We start from the raw sequence: 20,062 nt of genomic DNA, 5'->3' as shown, positions 1-20,062 counted from the left end.
CGGTACCACTGCCTGCCTGCTTCCTTGCCTTATCATTTGATGCGTCCTTATCACCTATTAGAATTATTATCATAATTTCCGTTTACATTTATGCAACAAGCCAACAAAATATAAGCTGTTTTTTTATACACTAACATTCGCATATTAAAACGATTATTAAATTTCTGTGTTTAAAATGGTGTGCGAGAAATGTGAGAAAAAATTGGGCGTGACAGCCACTCCTGACCCCTGGAAACAGGGTTGTCGTAATGCTATTGATACAAATTCAGTAAAAAAACAGGACAACAAACATTTGCAAACTATTGGAAAAATCAAGACTCTATCTGGCTCAAAAGTATCTTCAAAATCTGCACTTAAGACGGGATCATCTTCGGTTATGTATTCATTTGGTGTATGCAGAATATGCAAACAGAAAGTGCACGAACCAGGTAGACATTATTGTCAAAGTTGCGCGTACAAGAAAGGTATATGTGCCATGTGTGGTGTACGAATTTTAAACACTAAATCTTATAAACAATCTGCAACTTGAAATAAATTTAACATGTCACATAAAACTATATTAATTACAGCATAACTGTAACAACTGAAATAATTTTACCCTACTAAATGTAAGATCATTTTATTGTAAGTGTAATATTATTGATTATAAATTCTATATTCTATAATCAATATTTAAATTACTTATTTTTATTTCAACAGGTCTCACAAATATTATGTATGTTTTTTAAACTAAAAATATTATAAAATAATGTGTTTATTTTTACAAAAATGTTTTACTTTTTAAAAAATTAAACTGTCATTGTAACTGTAGTTGAGTTTTTCTTTTTTAAAGCATTTTGACGGTTATGCATAACAATTTTATTAGTGGCAGGAAATCCATCCATTAATAAACAATATTTTGACCAAAAATTGAACGCAGACAATTCAGCAGATTCAATTTTGGAAGGTGAAGTAACGCTTGTGGAAGTTCCGTCAGTATTATATTTATTTATTGAAACGCCAGCATGGACGCCATGATATTTTTCATTATCCTCCAAAATATGTCCAAACCAATAAATTACAGCTCCAGGACCATAACGATTCCAGTAAGGAAATAATTGGCTTTGAGTAGCCTTACGTAATTGATCTGGGCCACCAAACATTGCTTTTGACTCTATCCAATTTAACACTCTAATTTCATTTTCATTACCTCCAACATAGTTAGTTGCTATATATTCTTGACTATTTTTCAAATCGTCGGCATCAGATAAAGAAATGGCAATAGGTTCGCTAAGAACCACATCAGGTGTCATATCTAAACCACGAATTCTGCATTCCTTTTCAGTTGTATAATTTCTTCCCGGTCTGTTTGTCTGGGACTTTGTCAAACATGTCATATTTTGTTTCAAAATTTGTTCAAAGCGTTTGCCATTGCAGCTGTAAGACAATAAATATGATAAGATAACAATAATAAAAATAACCAAATAGATTTTACCTTTTGATAAATTCCACACATGATCCATAATAGCCATCAACGACAGAAGATTTATATACTTCATAAGCCAACTGTGGATCTTTACGTATCAACCAAGTAGACATGGCCAATTGATGTGGTGTTAAATTTGAACTTTTATTAGTTGGTGGCATACTGTATGAATGACTAGTATTAAAGCTATTATCAGATTGGTTTAATGCTATTTCAGATTTATGCATTGAACGCAGTTTACAGGTAAGCCAGTTTAACTGTTTAGATAACTGTTCATCAATACTAAACGAAGAATCCAATTCTTTAGCTGTTGAGTCATTGAAACTAACATTTTGTTTTGATTCTGTATAACTATCATTTTGTAAGTTACTAACATTTGATACACCACTTGTATCAACTAGTATGCTACTATTTAAACTATCGTCATTGTTATAATGTTGCTGATCAAGTTTCTCTTTCAATTTTTCTTCTTTTATCAGATCGGTGAGTACAAATTTTGCGACCAACATAGCTGGCATACGCAATTTATCAGCCAACGCGATTAATGGAGATGATACAGTACCATTAGCTACTAAATCCTTATACCTATAGATAAATACAATATTAATAAACAAAACAAACTAAATTAGATTATATTGAATAAAAAAATGTCTTGCCTCTCATTCATTGTTTTTGTGGAATTGATTAATTGTTTATTAATGTGGTCTTGCTGACGATGATTCATATATAGTTTAGATTTTGCTGTAGCAGAACTCCTAGATGTGGATGGAGAATGTGAAGGGGAATTAGCATTGGAAGGACTAGAAAATACCTTATGATGTCGCTGCCGAACATATTGTTGAATGCGACCGTCGACAATACTTAGTACAGTGTTTCTATGTAAGCTATATGACAACAATACAATTTAATAGATTACAGAATGAATAAAATAAAGTAAGCATTACATCTATAGAACTTACTGGGGATATTTACTGAGTGCGTTTGAAGCTAACAGACCATACCGGTTGAGAATAAAATCATTGTTATTTTTTATCAACGAGTCTATCCAGTCAACCATTGCGTTATACTCGGATTTGGTGAGACATTTTCTTTTCGGTTCGTCGGAATTCGAATCAATAGTAGCGTCCATGATGGCAACGCCTTTAAATACTAAACTAGTCATTGTAAGTAAAGGTACGCCGAACGCATTGCGCGGAGATGACACTAGAACATGTCCCGCATAGAAAAACGGACCATTATCGAGCACATACAAAAATTGCTGATAGTAATGGACAAGGTAAACTCAATAGACATTGGTGCGGTTCATAGTCATCCGAGGTAACAAAAAACGAAAAACGTCGTCGAGAGAAAAAACCGTCTGAACGAAGAACAAAATCGAAAATCGGACCGTGCAATGCGTAGTGCGAACAACTCCGTTGAATGTTGATATCACTCGAACTCGAAACGCTCCCGCTCCTCGCGATATCACTTTCTCGACACACTGTCGTGGATGCCATGGGGCAGGGGTATAATATTACAAGTTTTAGTTGCCACGGCGGACGCCATTTTGGTCGCGCCATCTATGTCTCGGTCTGTGTCCAAACGCTACTGAATCGGTAAACGAAGTATTATCAATTCGCGTTTCGCCGACAACGTGTAGATAATATTGTATCCAAATATAAAAACAAAAAAAAATCGGGTAAGTAAATAAAAATAACTGCTGCGTTAGTGCCAAATTATGATATATGTGGTTTTAAACAGAACTAGCTGATCCTGTATGGGCGTCTGTAGCTCCGTTAGACGTATAAATTACACAGATTTTAAACGCAGTAATTTAAGCGGTTTTGGCCAAATATAAAATACAGGTAACCAATGGAAACCCAGTATAAACAAAAAGCTATTCGTTTTTCGTGAGTCAAAAAGTCCCTGGATGAGCCCATTTTTAAAAATATTTTTTGAGTGCGTACCTAAATTGTGGTAAAAAAAAAACTTCAAGAGTTTAACTAATATAGCTATCATAGTTTTGGCTGTATATGTTGATTGGTCGGTCAGTACATCTCATTTTATATTATATAATGCACAAAATCGGTATCGTAAATTGCCCAGCGCTAACATATATTTTTGCAGCAGCAGAAAATTCTGAAATTTTGTATAGATAGGTTCATTGGTCGTAATAGTTACCTTTACGACTTTACCTATAATTTATATTTTCAAATGTAAAGTATTTATTTGTTAGGTACAAAATTGTATAATTTTCTCTAGAATATACAATAGTGCTTTTGTACGGAGTTGGTATAGGTATAGCTGGTGTAATAATTACGCCCGTCGGCATTCTTTATCCACTGCTGTCTGCTTTATGCTATAGTGCTCTCATATTCAATTTATGCTTATTATAGTTGATCTCTAAATATCTCCATAAGTACGTATAAAAAGTAAGAACAGTAACTAATTTTTTTATATAGCAAAACGAGTTCCCCAATTTTTTATTATTGTATTAGGCATGTGATCTAAAGATTGTTTTGTATGATAAAGTCATTCATTAGCGACATTTTAATGACTTCATTTTCATCTATAATTTTTTTATTATTTTCCTGTAAGTAAATAAACCACTGCATTATTTATTTTTAAGAATTTAATAATAAAGTCTTTACTATTCGAAGAATTCTATGAAAATTTTTTATTTTTGTAAAAAAAAATGATAGTGGTGGAAATAAATTGTTTGTCAGGCAGGGATTTATCAAGAATTTGGAGCGTTGTTGAGTCGGAAAATTAAGAAAAAATCGGGAAAAATCTCTGCGCCGCCAGGAATTAAGTCACTGCGCCTATACAAGATATAAAATACAATCCGTCGACCAAATAGATGAAATATTTTTTATCGATCGTATTATTGTCGAACGTTAAAGTTTATGAAGTGGTCACGGCGTTTTGTCACATCGTGCCCACAATATTATGCGCCCATTGTTTAAGTGATATGATATTTATTGTTATTAATTATTATGCGGTCGACACGCCACACGGTCGATGAAATGGGATACATGCAATCTGCACTGGTACATAAAAACATTTTACTATGGTAATATAATCACAATAAAAATAAAGAAAAACGCATAATAGCTATACATATTCCATACTAAAATTGTATATATTTAACATCAATTCAATTTGTACTGCCTATATTATATACCTACGTGCGTGTGAACCCCCCCAACTCCCGCGGCGGCTTATCTACTGCTGCAGCTTTAGCTTTCTATATTAACAACTCGTCCGAACCTGTAAGCATACCTGTCTGCATAATAATAATAATATGTAGGTATGATAGTATCATATATTATTATATTTGCTACGGCGATGGAATTTTTTTTTTTTTTCATTTCTACTAAACACCGAATTGTTCTCGTCGTAGACACACCATTGTGTAGGTATATCACACATTTAAACATTATATAGCTGGTCGCTATGTATTATAATGTTATAGGAATGATGACGATAAGTCGGCGTAACCGGCGGTGCGTAGGTATACAATACAACGCAGGTACCTACGTAAATCGTACAATAATATTATATAAAGATCGTTTAAGTTCTATTCATCTGTTGCTGACAAAAGCGCGTTAATCGAGTTGATCCTCGTCACCGCGCGCGCCGTTGGAATACGACGCGTTACAACGGCGTTAAACCGACGGAAATCCAAATTAAATATGGTAATTTCGAGGTGGCATACAGTCGTTTGCACGTCCACGTTCAAATATATGATGCCCATTAACGGCGGCGGCGGCGACACATCGCGTATCGCCGTAAATATTATCATATTTTTTAGTGGCTTCGAGTGAAAAGCCAAACGGTCGGCGGCAGCGGCGGCGGCGGTGGCGGTGGCGACCGAAAACCGGTTGTTCGCCGCCTACCAAACGTTTACGGGGCCGCGTACACCTCCGACCCATCCGCCGCCGACGCCGACGACAGCGACGACGACGACGACGATATTATAATGACATACCCGAAAAAACACACGTAATAATAATTCTATTATATTAATATTATTAAATATACACACCACGCACGCCGCCCAGAGCCGTTGCGTGTACGTGCGACGTGCGTGTGCGCGCGACACGGCGTAAAAGTTGTAGGCATGCGGCTCGCGGGCGAATAGTGAAATTGTACACGCACCGCGCTCCGTCGAAAATCCACAACGTCGCCGCCGCCGCATGTTTTTTTATAGTGCCGGCGAAGAGCGTCTCGGCGGGGTCCGCACTCACAGTCGTACCGTGTTCTTCTCGTGCGGTGTGCGGTACGTGTATCAGTCGCAATATCGTCGTCGATCTGCGCGCAGTTCGTGCTGCAGATAATAGTGCAATATAATATTATTATACATCGTAATACGCCGCGACTATATATAATAACACTTTTTAGGTAAAAAAAATTATTGGCGCGTTTATCTACCCACTCGTAAGTCATCGTAAATGCTTATCGTATATATTTGTATAAAATATTATTTTATTTAAGTTTATCGTAACAATATATACGCATAGGTGTGCTTGTATATGGTTGTGAGTAACATAATATATTACTATAATAATAAAAATGATAATACTATTTGAGATACGGTGTTTAAAATTTATATTATTATGTGGAAAAACGAAGATTGCAATAACGTTCCGCCGAACTTAATTGCGCTCGTGGCTCATTTTATTTATTATAAAATATTTGTACATTATATGAAGTTTAATTGTTGTTTTTCCGATCGAAACAGATTTTCACCACGAGACCATTTTGCGGCTGCATAAACGTTGACGGCGAAATAAACAGACATATTTTGTTTTTCACGAAACAATTGAGCGTCGACATTTCGAGTGAGTATTCATATATTATTTTCATTATACCATGACTGTATATACAATAGGTACATAATATATATCTTATCGCTTATGTATATATAACTGCGCGACATTTTTAAACAGAGCTGTCAATTAATTACGTAGTCGATATATATAAATATTATACCTATACTACGGCTGTGACGTGACGCGTACCGTAACGTAGGTAATTTAAAATTTTAAAATTTATATATTAAGGATTATGTAGGTATGTATTTATAATGATCTGGAGTGCATATCGCGCTCGAATATATATACGATATACCTATATATATACCCACGGGTACCGCGTGCTACGCATATATTATAATCTATACCTATATACGATTAATTGCATTGGCTTAACTGAAACGGACCCGTTAACATATAGGTCGAAATTTTCTCTTTTTCGCGCAGGACGCACTCCGGAAATAATATACCTACGGTTATCCGCGCGTATAGAATAACGATATGAATTATTCCGACGAGACTAATTACACAGTCGGCCAATAAATTCAGTATCGACGGTAGCATATAATATCGTGCCGAGAAAACGATATGATATATTGTACACCTATGTTGGTAATAGTTATATTATTATTATACGATAGGTAAGTAATTGTTGTGTGAAACGACGAGTATGTGTATGCGTACGCGGTGAGAATACTATTTTTCCCGCCGTCACTGTCATGTTCACGCCAACACAATATTACGTAGGTATAATAATAATATATACATAATAATAATATACGCAACAGGACAATAGCACCGCGCAAGCGCAACAGGTTTCGTTAGGGTTGTGTATACAATGCGTCTGGCGCAAGTGCACAACCCCTGTCGGCCCGCTGTCGTGTATCTATATACGCGTTGATGATGGAGATAATTATTATAATAATAATACCACCACGAAACCGGATGCGCCGAAATGCAGCTGACCGCACCGCTGTCGTCGTTGTTCTACTATATAATATTATGTTCCCTATTATTACACATTTTAGTGTAGTTAGTAGTTAGTACTATAGGTACGTTTCTTTCAAGTACATATTATGTCGTGCGGGTGAATTATAAATATCGGGCAGACACATCACGCATCGTATGTCACCGAAGTTTACGTCCAGTTGTGATACTAAATATCTAAATACACGCACATCGCACATTTCATAGTATATATATACGTTAGTACGTTACTACTTACTAATACACATACATATATATTATAATGTTATCATACATCTCGCATGTTACTTAAACGTATACGAATGTTGTAAGTCTCCTATGTGCCTATATGGTCATGCCTATACAGTACGACGAATGTGTACAGCCTGTAGGTGACGTCCCGTACGTACCCGGTGGTCGTAAGACCGACACGCGTATACAGTAGAAAACCGGCCGGCGGCGGCACTTTCTCGTGGTACACACCGCTCGGGGACCCAGGTAAACATTTTCGGATCCGTCGCGTTTAGGATATATAGATATGCTTACTTAATATACCTTTAAAATACATGTATACGTTAAATGTATAATATACGCACACAACCGGTCGCCGAAGTTTAAGCAAGAAATCAAACCGCTCGCCGTATCTCACCGCGACAAAACCGCACCAGACACCCATAAAAAAACAAATCCATCGAGTTTCATATCATTATTATTGCCTATATAATACACGTTCGCCTGGCGCACGGTGACCGTGACATTGTGCCGCGGGTGGGCCGACGACGGTGCCGGCTACATATATCCGGTTGGAGGTCATGTCGGTTGCGACCACGGGAGAGAGTGCTGCATGCGCCAGCGTTCTCCGCTGCATTGACGAGTGCATCCCCACACATACCATACACATATCATCGTAGATTGTGTAGGTACATGATGTATACTTATATATGTATAATGTATATACAATGTTTATCACATTGTTTATACGACCGGCCGTATCCGTGGCTCGTGCGTGTATATATATTATTATGTTATACTACAGCTAGGGGCGTATATAAAGATTTTTTTTCGGAGAATGAGAAGAAGGATGGGGACACCGAACGACGAGAGACTAAAGAATTCGTTAAAAATAGAAAACGCCGACATGCCGTGTTTCGAAAATAACAAATCTAATAATATGTGTAGGTTCTTTTTAACCATTTTTCTGCAGTTATACATACTTAATGATTAAACTCCAAAAACGAGTTTCCTGGAGGCTAATCGATCACTCCATACAATAAGGTTTAAGCAGAGCTTTTACAATTTGCGATTATACTGCCAGACTGCTTTGTCTGCCTAATATAATAATATATTATAATATATAAAGACAGTAAAACCACAAATTCTCTATTAGTTATGACATTTCTGTCTAGCTTAATCATATGATCGAAAACAAATTTCATAATATGCTATGTATGCAATATTTGAAGTATAAAAATAACGAACATAAAACTATCGACGTTGTTATGGAACTTTTTTTCGGAAAAAAATTGAAATAGCATTTGAAATAAATTTATCAATTTTGTCTTATAATTATGTAATATAAGTATATGATTAGGAATTGTTTTTGTATACTGATTTCACAATAGAGACGAGGGTAATGATAATAAAAATTTTACATCACAACTCCACACTCTTGGTGAACGATAGAAAAAATTGTTAGAATATAGAATTTTTTTAGTTATCAGTTATCACATGTTATAAAGTTTCCATGTATTATACTAAATACTACAAGTTGCAGCAAGACATGTTTGAAATACCTTATATGGCCGTTGAGTTTGTCAATCGTGGCTATTTTGTCGACTTATATAGTTACCATTCTCCACTATATGTATGTCAATGGCGTAAGTAGCGTATATCAATAATTTTTTTAAGAGGGTTGTCACCAATATATATATATATATATATATACATACATATGTGTGTGTGTGTGTTTGAATGTATATATAAATTAAAATAAAGTAAAAATAATTGGCTACTCAATTCATATACATACCAACTATGTATGTACAAACTACGATTATATGAAAAAAAAATAACATTAATGATATAGTATTTTAAATATTTAAGGGACCGCCACACCAAAATTTGTTTTTTCTGTCTATCTTTTACATAATATAGGAACAAAGATATTCCGTACTTCCACGATTACGACTTTTTGGTCCAGTTTTTGGCAAAGGCACCTACTTTATATTTTATAAAGAAGAATATTTATTGTGTAAAACCGGATAGATTTTTAATATTTACATTTTTGAATAAGTTATTAATGGTTAAAAACAATAGAAATTATTTTAAATTAAAACATTCTTATATTTATAAAAAATGTAAATATAAAAAAATCGATCGAGTTAATTGCACAGTAAATACTAAATATTCTTCTTTATAAAATGTATAATAAGTGCTTTTGCCCTAAATTGAACCATGCAGAGAGTCGTAATCGTGGAAATACGGAATATATTTTTTCCTATATTAATATATTATGTGGGAGATAGATAGAGAAAATAAATGTTGGTGTAGCGGCCCCTTAATTACAAAATAATTTACATATAACGCGTATTATAGGGGGCATCTATCTATCACCCACTGCATACTCCCCTTGTATACGCCACTTGTGTATCTATGTATGGTATACATGTTACGTTTATATATAATACTGAGTTTATTGTTGGGATTGGACCTCGTCAATAGCATACTTATTATTAATAATATACATATACTATATTTCCCCTCCTTTTCCAAAAAATACAATATACAAATACGTCTATGAGCTTGCAGATGCCCTTGAGAATATAATTTTCTTTCGCTTTTATAACAGGACGTGTTCGGCTCTAAAATCATTCATCGTCACTCATTATTATGATTGATATTCATTAGAGCGCTTTTACTATACCTATACCATGCGTCATGCGTGGAACAGAGATGATAAATATCGGTGTACCGTGGTTCTCTCTAATGTGTGTATACCATTATACTAGTCCACTGCTTACGAGAAGAGCGAATTCTTTATTATAATTAATATCATATTATTATGACCTGCCTTCCTGCGTCGTCACGTGAGGCGTTTGAATATGTAGGTACTTATATTTGTGTACATACTTAAAATATGTATTTAATTTGCTCATCTCGCACGCGTGAGACCAATATACACGCAATATGCTTATATATTGTATTATAGTTGTGTATATAGTATATGTATCGTACACGATATATTATCGAGATTGTAAAAGTAGGCAAAGATGGTAGCTGTACCTGGCAGACAGGTTCTCTCTTTCCCGGCGCACCCACGACACGTCCGATAAACTGCATTCTTCGAGAGAAACACGGTGAGCCGGCATATAGCAGCATCAGCATCACATCCGTGGCTTGTGAGTTTATTTTTGGTAAGCGCTTTCATCGAATCAACGAAAGCGTGTTTGTTAATTGGTCAATTTACCCACAAGAAAAATGTTCGGTTGTATGTATATGCGTATATAGTATATAGAGTTAACGTAATATTATAGTTAGAACGTATATAGATATTATAAAAAATTAACACTCTATAGTATAATAATATAATAGTTTTTTTCTTATGTTTACTTATCGGCGTTTTGATAACTTTTCTTACAGAGCTCGTGGGAAAATCTAATAATGTGGTGGCCCCGGCCACGGTGGAAGAGTGACATTTTCACGCGTTTTGTACTACTGTTATTATTCATCATCACAACTACAAGTACGAAAAACGCAGTGATGGCAGACGAAGGGCAGCAGCATTGCGGCGCGAGTAATATGTCCGCTGTGGTATGGACGACTATCCTGTGCACGATGCTATTGATTTTGGCAATTGTTGCGATATATTTTATTTACTGTAAGAGAAGAGAACACGACTGGTCATCGTTATGGTGGAAAAGCAATTCAGGTAATTAATATGATTATTATACATATTTATAGCGTTGTACATTTATTAGTTATTATACATGGTACATAGACATATTATAGTGTTATGGACTACTCCTGGAATATATGATAATTTTTTATACTATCAATTCAAAATAGAAATCAGAAAATTAGAATTATGTGTTGGGACACAACGTGCGCATTGGAATCTGTTGACTATAGTAATACACTGTATATTTAATCAATGTTATAGAGATTCCAATGACGTCTCACCAAATGTCTACTCATTCCATACGAATGTCTGATATCTTTGTAGGTACTATTTTCGTACAAAATATTCAAGTGGTGACAACAATGAATTATTGCTAATATTGAATTATTCAAATACATTTTAGTATTTATATATATACAACAAAATTACTTTGATCGCGTTTATTTATTATACATACATAATATATTGTGTTTTGGTTAAGTTCATAAAAATATATTAGTTATATAAATAACAATATTTTTATATTATTATATAAAAGGTTTTTATTTTTATTATTTTTTTTTTAATGTAAATGTGTTTATTTTTCAACAGACAAAAATCTCGTATTACAAACATCGGCTCCTGTGAAAAACCAACAACTGAAGAATAGTGGCACTGATAATCCAGCGTTTTCAGCGGATGCTTATAATGGCGATTGTGTCACAAGAACAGGATTGACTAGGGTCGTGCGCGTATCCTCATCATTTTTAAGCGAAGGGTCGCTGGAAAATGAATTGTCATTAAAAGAAGAAGATGGCAGAAAAATCTATGTGTGTAAACACAACGATGGATCAAAAGGTAAAGAAATTATAAAAAAAACTGATGTCTAAAGAAGCATAATAATTTGAAATATAGTCAGGCACGTATATTTACTACAGTTTAAATGGTAATTGGTTTTACTTTTTAAGGCTAATACGCGCCTATAACATAATAATATGTACTATTGGCTGGATTAAATAAGTAACTGTGTATTTATTTAACAATTTATATGTATAATTTATACATATAAATATATATATATATGAATATAATTTAACTTGTATACAAATTTAATAAGCCCAAGTTAAATTTATTAAAATATATATGTACATACATTTAAGATATAATATAACCTATTCATTACATAATATTGTGCCAAATTCGTGAAATCGACACGAATGTGTGACAAAAAGGTTTGTAGTTTATACAAGACCGTAACTGAAAAAAAATTTCGGGGAGGGGTCCAAAATTTTTTTATATATAAACGTTGAAAATGTATAGTCAATAAACTATATTCATCACCAAAATATTTTTACTTTTAAAAATTTCGGAGGGGTCCGGACCCCTGGGCCCTCCCTCCAGTTACGGTCTTGAGTTTATATAGGTTTATATATAGTTTATATACCTAATTATTACCTATAAACGAATTTCGTTAAATTTTGAACATAAAACTATAAAAAATAATTCTTACCATGTATTTTCGTTATTTATTAACTGCTGTAATATAAAAAAAAAAATAAAAAAAAAAAAGTTTTAAATAAAACTTACGGAATCGTATTTATTACATTTTTTATATTTTTGACTTGAAAACAAAATATATATAAACAAAAATCGAAAAAAACTAAAAGCAAAAAACTTTTGATCCTTTAATGAGAAATTACGTTTCGAGCAGCTTAAATATTTTTTCTTTTATTTATTTATTTTAATGATTTTGGTAAAAATAAATTTCTTAATTAATATTTTTCTAAAAATATTTCTAAATCTGTGGCTATTATATACAGAACTACAACGTAATAAATTTGATGATTCTGTATTTAGTAGAAAAATATCCGCGGCTTGATTCATGAAATCAACAATCTCATTTTTCTGATTTCATGAAATCGGTAGCCAAATATATATATAGCAATGACATTGACATCTTAAATTTTGCGAGGCATATAATACATTATATTATATTACAATGCATATAGTCTTAAAGGCATTTTAAAGTTGTGTATTATTAAATATAATTTATAATACATAATTTATCATTATTTTATATCTTACTGCTGATATTTTAACAATTACCTATTAAGATTAATATTTTGTCGAAGTGGCCAAGTCGGTGCTAAGACTTTAGTATACATTGTAAAAAAATAAAATACAAAGAAAGAACAGTTTTGTAATAATAAGTTTTTTTATCAATTGTTCTTTTGTAAAAGCCTAAAGGATAATTCAAAACACATAATTAAAAATAAACCAGGTTAATTAACTATAGGTATTGTAAAATATTATCAATGAACTCAATATTTGTTTTGGAAATCTGTTCCTTGTAAGGAATAATTTATTATTGTGGTTTACAAGTTACAATTGTAAAGTTACGATCACATACGTTGGTTTGATTGTACTTACTATACGAGTATGATGACTTTAATACTCGTGGTTTCCAATAAAATATGGTAGTTTAAAATACATTAACATTTTTTTTTTTTTTTTGAACATTAACTATAAGGTTATTAACTAACATTAGAATTTTTTACATTTGAACATGATACAATTGTGGAGATTTTCTAGTATGTTGTATCTATTTTTAGCAGCTATAAAATTTGTACTATGTGTTTGACCGGTCATTTGTATACATTGCATGAAGGATATAATTGTGATTTGGTCTAAACTTACAAGTACCTATGTGAGATCCTAGTGTGATCAATTCTGATCGTATCTAGTTTATACCTTCTTCCTTATAGTTTAAATTATAATGAAGAGTTCAAAGGAACGATAAGTATTTTATTTCTCTTATGATTTGTTTTCTGTAACAATGTGCCATTTAGTATTTCATAGATTATTAATAATAATAAATAAATATTTAATATAATATATATGTATATGTTTAATTAATATAATTAATTATTATTACCTAATATTTATTTATATTCCATTTATATGTTTTCGCACATAATATGAACTATAATAATGAAAAAGATAGTGTATCGCTATTGCCTATTGTTGTTGTTTATTGTACTTTGAGCAGATTTTCCGTAAGCCTTCCTATTAGATTGGTAGTTAAGGTTATATGATCAGTCAGTACTACATTACCTACTTTTCAAATTGGTTATGTCACTAAATGAGTCAAAACAGATACCAATTTTCACTTTGTCATTAGTGTTATTTGAACTCCCTTAAGAAGGATCGCATATATCAGCTGTGAAGATATTACCTAGTACCTATTATATGAGTGTTTATTTTGTGTTATATACGAGTATAAATTATTATTTTGCCGAAATACATTATTATAATAATATATATGACAGCTACTCTTACGTAATATCCGGAATCTGAATTTACCCTACATTTACGTCAAGTAAAAACAACGTTGAAAGTGTTGAAATATTATTAATATAAAATCACTAGGATCTAAAAAGGTTTAACATTTTTACTATTTCTATTATTATATTCCGTGACATCTTACGAATAACATATCCATGTTGAAATGACGATTTACTTTATAGCTTATATTATTATAAATATTCTAGTTGGTACAATTAGTTATAAGCTATAATCTTCCAAGTTACCTACATAAAATTCAACGTATAAAATAATGGTTAATCTACTTGTATTTATTTATTTAACAATCTCTATATTAGATACAAAAAGACAAATTGGTGGTATTAACTTATACTTAATATTTACATATGACTACATATATCACATGTCGATGAATTTATCTAGATACCTATTATTAGCACCTCGTAGATATATTAGTAATACAATATTAATTCTGTTAAGAATAAATAATCTTACCAGCTTAAGTTATTAATATAGTTAGTTATAACTTATAACTTATAAAAAGAAACTTCGATTTATATAATAAAATGTACAGTATACATAATTGTATATTATAAATTAATAATTATGTACTATATTCTTTAAATTATAAATTATATAATAATATTATATATACCCAATGCTTATTAGTTTTCAAGTTGAATAAATTATTTTTGAGATTGTAAAATACTTTCAAATTTGGTTATTTTCTTTTTTTAATAAATTATTATTGATGTACACTGATATATGCATAAACTGCAGTGTAGAATATACAAATTGTGTAGAGAATTTTATGATTCAATGCATTTTGTCATTTTGACTTTAACTTTCATTTTATTAATAGTTAATATCACCCATTTACACTTCAATGTAGTAAATCGAGTTTATATGATAAAACCATTAAAACCACGTTTATTTTATACAAGTCAATTATACGACTAGTTATCCAATAAGAAATGCAATAAATATATTTGAATATTTTATATTAAAAACTGAATGTAAAACCATTGACAATTTATTTTAAAAGATAAATTTACCCGAAAACCGCGATTAGAACAGGTCATAACAATTTATTATTGTTGGCTGCCATTTGGCGTTCACTCGCTACGCTTTCATAGCAATCTAACTATATGCTTCATAAATAAAACTTAATAGGTATATCTCAACTCTTATAAAAGTATATAACCACATGATGTAATGAATTATTTTACTTTCAATTGGCGAAATTCAAATATTTCATATTTTTCTGAAAAAAAATGTCTTGTGTGATATTTATAATACACGAATAATATCTATATATTTTATTATGTTAGGTATGTTTGGTATTCACCTAAGTATTAAATGGACTATTACGACTCACAATTAGGCTGTTAAGTACTAAAAAGTAAATAATCAGGTATTTTAACGGTATGGAAAAAATCTAATCATGTGTTTGACACTGAAATGTACAAAACAATGAAATAAGTACATGTTAAAAATACATATATAAAAGAGTATTTATATAGTACATAATATACCTATTACTATTGGACATTTTTATTGTGTATTTATTAAATGAATAAAACGTTTTATACTAAATAAATTCAATATATTTATATTTCTCATAGTTTCATAGTTATTATACTTGTAATATTATGATACATACATTATATATTATTTTATGATTTATCAATATATATATACATATGTGTGTGTGTGTGTATTTATAAATTAATCATCTCATACAAAATATTGGATTTTGTGTATAATATTTGTATATCACATTGATATTTTTATTATGTTATAATTGGATTTCTTAAGTATAAACCTTAAAAAAGCAGATAATTTTTATAGTTGTTTATGACCAGAGCTTTGACGTTTTAGCAAATGCGTGTTTTTTTAATTAATCATGAAACGATAATACATCGAAAGAAAGATATAAATTTGTTTTATAGGTACTTTTCTAATGCCGTAGAAGACATTTTATTTTACTAATTTATACATAAGTTATTTAAGGGTTTCTAGTGCTATTTTGCTAATTTAGAGTTTTAAGTGCTAGTTATGGAGATATTTTTTATATAATAAAGTAAATTAACATACTCCAATAAAGTATACAAATATGTGAAAGATAACATGTACTATTATTTTCAAGTAGTAAGTAATAGATATGTTATCAGTTGATATCGCCGATCACATCAAACAATTGATTCCAGTCATTTTAAATAATTTGGTTATTTTTAAAATAATATCAGAGGCATTGTCCTACTACAATTATCGGAATTAAATACATACTGTTCCTAAATACCTACTACCATATTCTAAAAAAAATATATTCATAGGTACATACGGTTTGTAAAATTATAAAAAATTTACCTGACAGTTTTATTTTGAATTTTAGTGCTATAATTTCCAAGCTCTGATTATGTTTCATAGTTTTCAACCCTGTACTTTCACAATTCGTATAGTGCAATAATTGTTTTTATTATGTACATTCCATGACGTACAACTAATCTTATACAGTAACATTTTACGCTTAAAAGAGCCTTTTACTTAACATAAACTATTTACTTTGTTTTTAGATTGTTATTTTAAAACGATAATCTTCATTCGTTAATATTGGTTAATAACTTACAACTTATAAGTATTAAATGTAACTTAAATAAGTTATACGCGTAATAGTATATCCAAGTATACGTGTACCTACCTACCTATGTAAAATATAATATTTGTCCATAACATCTATGCAGCTGTATTTAGGTGAATACATACATTCCCTAAATAACACAGTAGTGAGATTTTTAATCATATTATTCATATAATAAATACCAGAAACACAATTTATAGAACAGCGTTAATTAATAATACTTAATACACGACGATGGGACTAGGTAATAAAAGTGACAGGTTGCCGTGACGATGCAATCGTTAACATTATGATATAAGATACTGATCGTCGTATCGCTATCCAAGGCGCATATTTTATGGTTTCAAATTCGGAGCGAGGGAAAATAATATAAATTAACACACGTATTAACATAATTTATTATAATATATTGATGAGATTAAGTTAGATAATTGTTGAATGATGTCTTAGCCCATTTTAATTTCCCTTTCACAATTTTCGACTATTTCGTAGACTGCGACGTAGAACCAAGTTGATAATATTTGTTATATTCATCTTATATCGAATGGACCAATTAATACAATGTGATTTCGTGATTCAATTACACGAATTTAAATATTGTTGGCCCGCAATTAAAAACAAAAATAAAATAAAAATAAGAATAAATGTATATTACCTATTCATTGTAAAAAAATAATGTTTTATGAATTATTGTTTGTATAGATCAGTTGGTTGCGTTGCGGTTGGTGTTTGATAAGGGGCAACAACAACAACTGAGCAGACCGCCAGCCTCGGAACTGAGTCGCTCTCTGGTCGAACTGAGTCGCAAGTACGGTTTACACGTCGAACTGGAAACCGAGGGGGAAGTGGTCATAGGGACGCCGGAAAAATGCGACGACAACGCAGCAAAATGTGCGAAATCGAACATTCTGTCGACGGTCTGCGGACAAGCACAACGTTTGTGGCACCAGAGACAAATGGTGTTCAAAGGCGGTGACAGTGGTAGCCGTGGCGTGGTGGACGTGGAAAAGGATATCGTGGACGGTGACTTGGAAAGCGGCCGCGTCGAGGCGGTGCACGTTGCAAAGGCCGCGCCGGTTCAGAAATCTCCGTGTACGGTGACGACGGTAAACGAAACCGCGGACGTCGAACGGCCGGCCCGGAATCACGGCGGGTCGTTACGATACCGCACTCTGGAGTACGGTGCATCGCCTGCCGGTGCTGAAGCGCAGTCGTCACCGGACAGCGGCGTACAGTGCTGTACGGTCAATCCGTCATCGGAATGTGTCCGGGTGCAGATGGACAAAGACGTGACCACCTCCGCATTGGCGGCGACGAACGACTGCAGCGATGAGCAAGCAGCGGTGAAGAAGGAGAGTAAAGACGTAGCGGCCGTAGAATCGGCGAAAGACGTGGTAGTGACGGCGGACAAGGGCGAAGCAGTCAAAGCGGAAAAAGACGTAACGATCGGGGTACCGGACAAACACGCGACGGCTCCGTTGAAAACGGTTGACAGCGACAAGCCGGTGGTGGCTAAACCGCCGAAAAACGACGAACCGAAACACGCCAATCCGCCACCGCCACCGCCACCCCGCAAGTACAGCGCGTCGGTGGTGCCGCCGACTGTTCCGGTGACTGCTGCAATCGCGATACCGCGAGCCACAGGTGCTGCGGTCGTCGCCTGCACCGCGTCCGAGGCCAATGCCGATAACGTTACTGTTCCGCCTGAGCCCTGCACCACGACGCCCGCGGTTCCGGTCGCTTGTGTCGAGTCGGCCAAGCCGTCCGCCGCGGCGGCGATCAGCGAAATCCGAGTGGACGACGACTATTACTGGTGCACCACGACCGCCATGGCGCCGCCGATGTCGACGTTCGGGAAACGACCGTCCGTGACGTCGAGTGTCGACAGCGGCAGCGGCAGCGGTGCATCTGAGACCGCAATAATCGGTGACGGGGCCGCTGCGGTCGTCCCCGACGTGTACGAAAAAGGCTTTACTGTGGCCGCGCTCGCGGTGGACGATGGCCGAGACGTGGTGGCCGGCGGCACGACCAGTATCGAGGACGCGTCGCTGCCGTCGTTCTCGTCCGACGAAGAAGAGGACGACGAAGACAATAATTGCAATAACAACGGTGTGGTATTGGCCGCCGACAAGTCAAAGTTACCGTCTTGCAACTCCGTCGTCGTCGATACTCCGGTGAACGGCGTCGGAGCAGGAGTGGTCGTCAAGGACAGCGGCGGCGGCGGCGACGGCTTAGGAAACGTCGCGAAGACCGTCTGCAACGGCGTGTCACTTAACAACAACAACAACAACAACAACAACAACAACAACAACAACAGCAAAAATAACAACAAAAACAACTGCGACGACGACGGCGACGCGTACGGCTCGAGTGTGGTACCGCCCGCCGCGGCCGAACCGAAATCGCCCACGAAGCTGCCGACCCTGCGGCTGTCGCTGTCGTCCACCGCCCCGACATCGTGCTGTTCGTCGTCGGCATCGTCGACCTCGTCAACATCGCCGTCGCCCACCAACAGCAGCGTCAACAGTTCGCCCATCGTGTCGAAAATACCGGTACGACGGCAGTCCGCCGGCAGCAGCGTAACGGCCGTTTCCACGCCGACCGCAAACGGCTCCGCGAAGAAATCCATTCCGTTGCCGTTGTCGAGGAGCGGTTCCCGGTTAGCCATGTGGTCCTCGGCCAACTGACCGACCCCGCGGGTCAGCCTCACAGGAACATGAAAAACAGCAGTCGTCACGACGACCTGTGACGTTTATTTAAAATATTATACACGCGTATCATATACCACCAATATTCATTTTAAATATATATATAACACTATGTGCGAAATTAAAATATAATAATACATAGGTGTGTATTTTTTTTTTTTTTTATTATTATTTTATTATTATTTATTTTAAACACTATACCTATATTTGTATAATACAAAAAACTATTACTCTGCGAATTATATATAATTATAATATATGTCATTATATATCATCGTCGTCATT

At 34.1% G+C, this 20,062-nt stretch overlaps 3 protein-coding genes across 6 annotated transcripts; 2 read left to right on the top strand and 1 right to left on the bottom strand.

Annotated features, from left to right (window-relative positions):
* Positions 1-65: 65 nt before the first annotated feature.
* Positions 66-700, top strand: LOC113556300 (cysteine-rich PDZ-binding protein). The gene has a single exon (XM_026961156.1). The coding sequence runs from the start codon at positions 176-178 to the stop codon at positions 527-529; it is 354 nt and encodes a 117-aa protein (XP_026816957.1). The 5' UTR covers positions 66-175; the 3' UTR covers positions 530-700.
* A 76-nt stretch (positions 701-776) lies between these two features.
* Positions 777-2,944, bottom strand: LOC113556864. Its single transcript, XM_026962064.1, has 4 exons — positions 2,425-2,944; positions 2,122-2,349; positions 1,475-2,050; positions 777-1,416 (listed from the first exon to the last, which is right to left on the bottom strand). Exons 1-4 carry the CDS (start codon positions 2,625-2,627, stop codon positions 789-791), a joined length of 1,635 nt encoding a protein of 544 aa, XP_026817865.1. The 5' UTR covers positions 2,628-2,944; the 3' UTR covers positions 777-788.
* Positions 2,945-5,667: 2,723 nt separating this feature from the next.
* LOC113556619 (mucin-5AC-like) lies at positions 5,668-19,942 on the top strand. 4 transcript variants are annotated; one of them, XM_026961683.1, is made up of 5 exons: positions 5,668-5,848; positions 6,189-6,288; positions 10,867-11,155; positions 11,717-11,962; positions 17,772-19,942. In XM_026961683.1, exons 3-5 carry the CDS (start codon positions 10,888-10,890, stop codon positions 19,754-19,756), a joined length of 2,499 nt encoding a protein of 832 aa, XP_026817484.1. In that variant the 5' UTR covers positions 5,668-5,848; positions 6,189-6,288; positions 10,867-10,887; the 3' UTR covers positions 19,757-19,942. The 4 variants fall into 4 exon arrangements, with proteins under 4 accessions (XP_026817484.1, XP_026817483.1, XP_026817485.1 ...); XM_026961682.1 differs by having other exon boundaries at positions 5,668-5,884; XM_026961684.1 differs by lacking the exon at positions 5,668-5,848 and adding an exon at positions 5,954-5,985.
* Positions 19,943-20,062: the final 120 nt, after the last annotated feature.

Source organism: Rhopalosiphum maidis, chromosome 3 (assembly GCF_003676215.2).
Source record: "Rhopalosiphum maidis isolate BTI-1 chromosome 3, ASM367621v3, whole genome shotgun sequence".
NCBI classification, from domain to species: Eukaryota; Metazoa; Arthropoda; class Insecta; order Hemiptera; family Aphididae; genus Rhopalosiphum; species Rhopalosiphum maidis.
The sequence above is the reverse complement of the archived record's forward strand: the minus strand, read 5'-3'. Positions and strand labels throughout refer to the sequence as shown.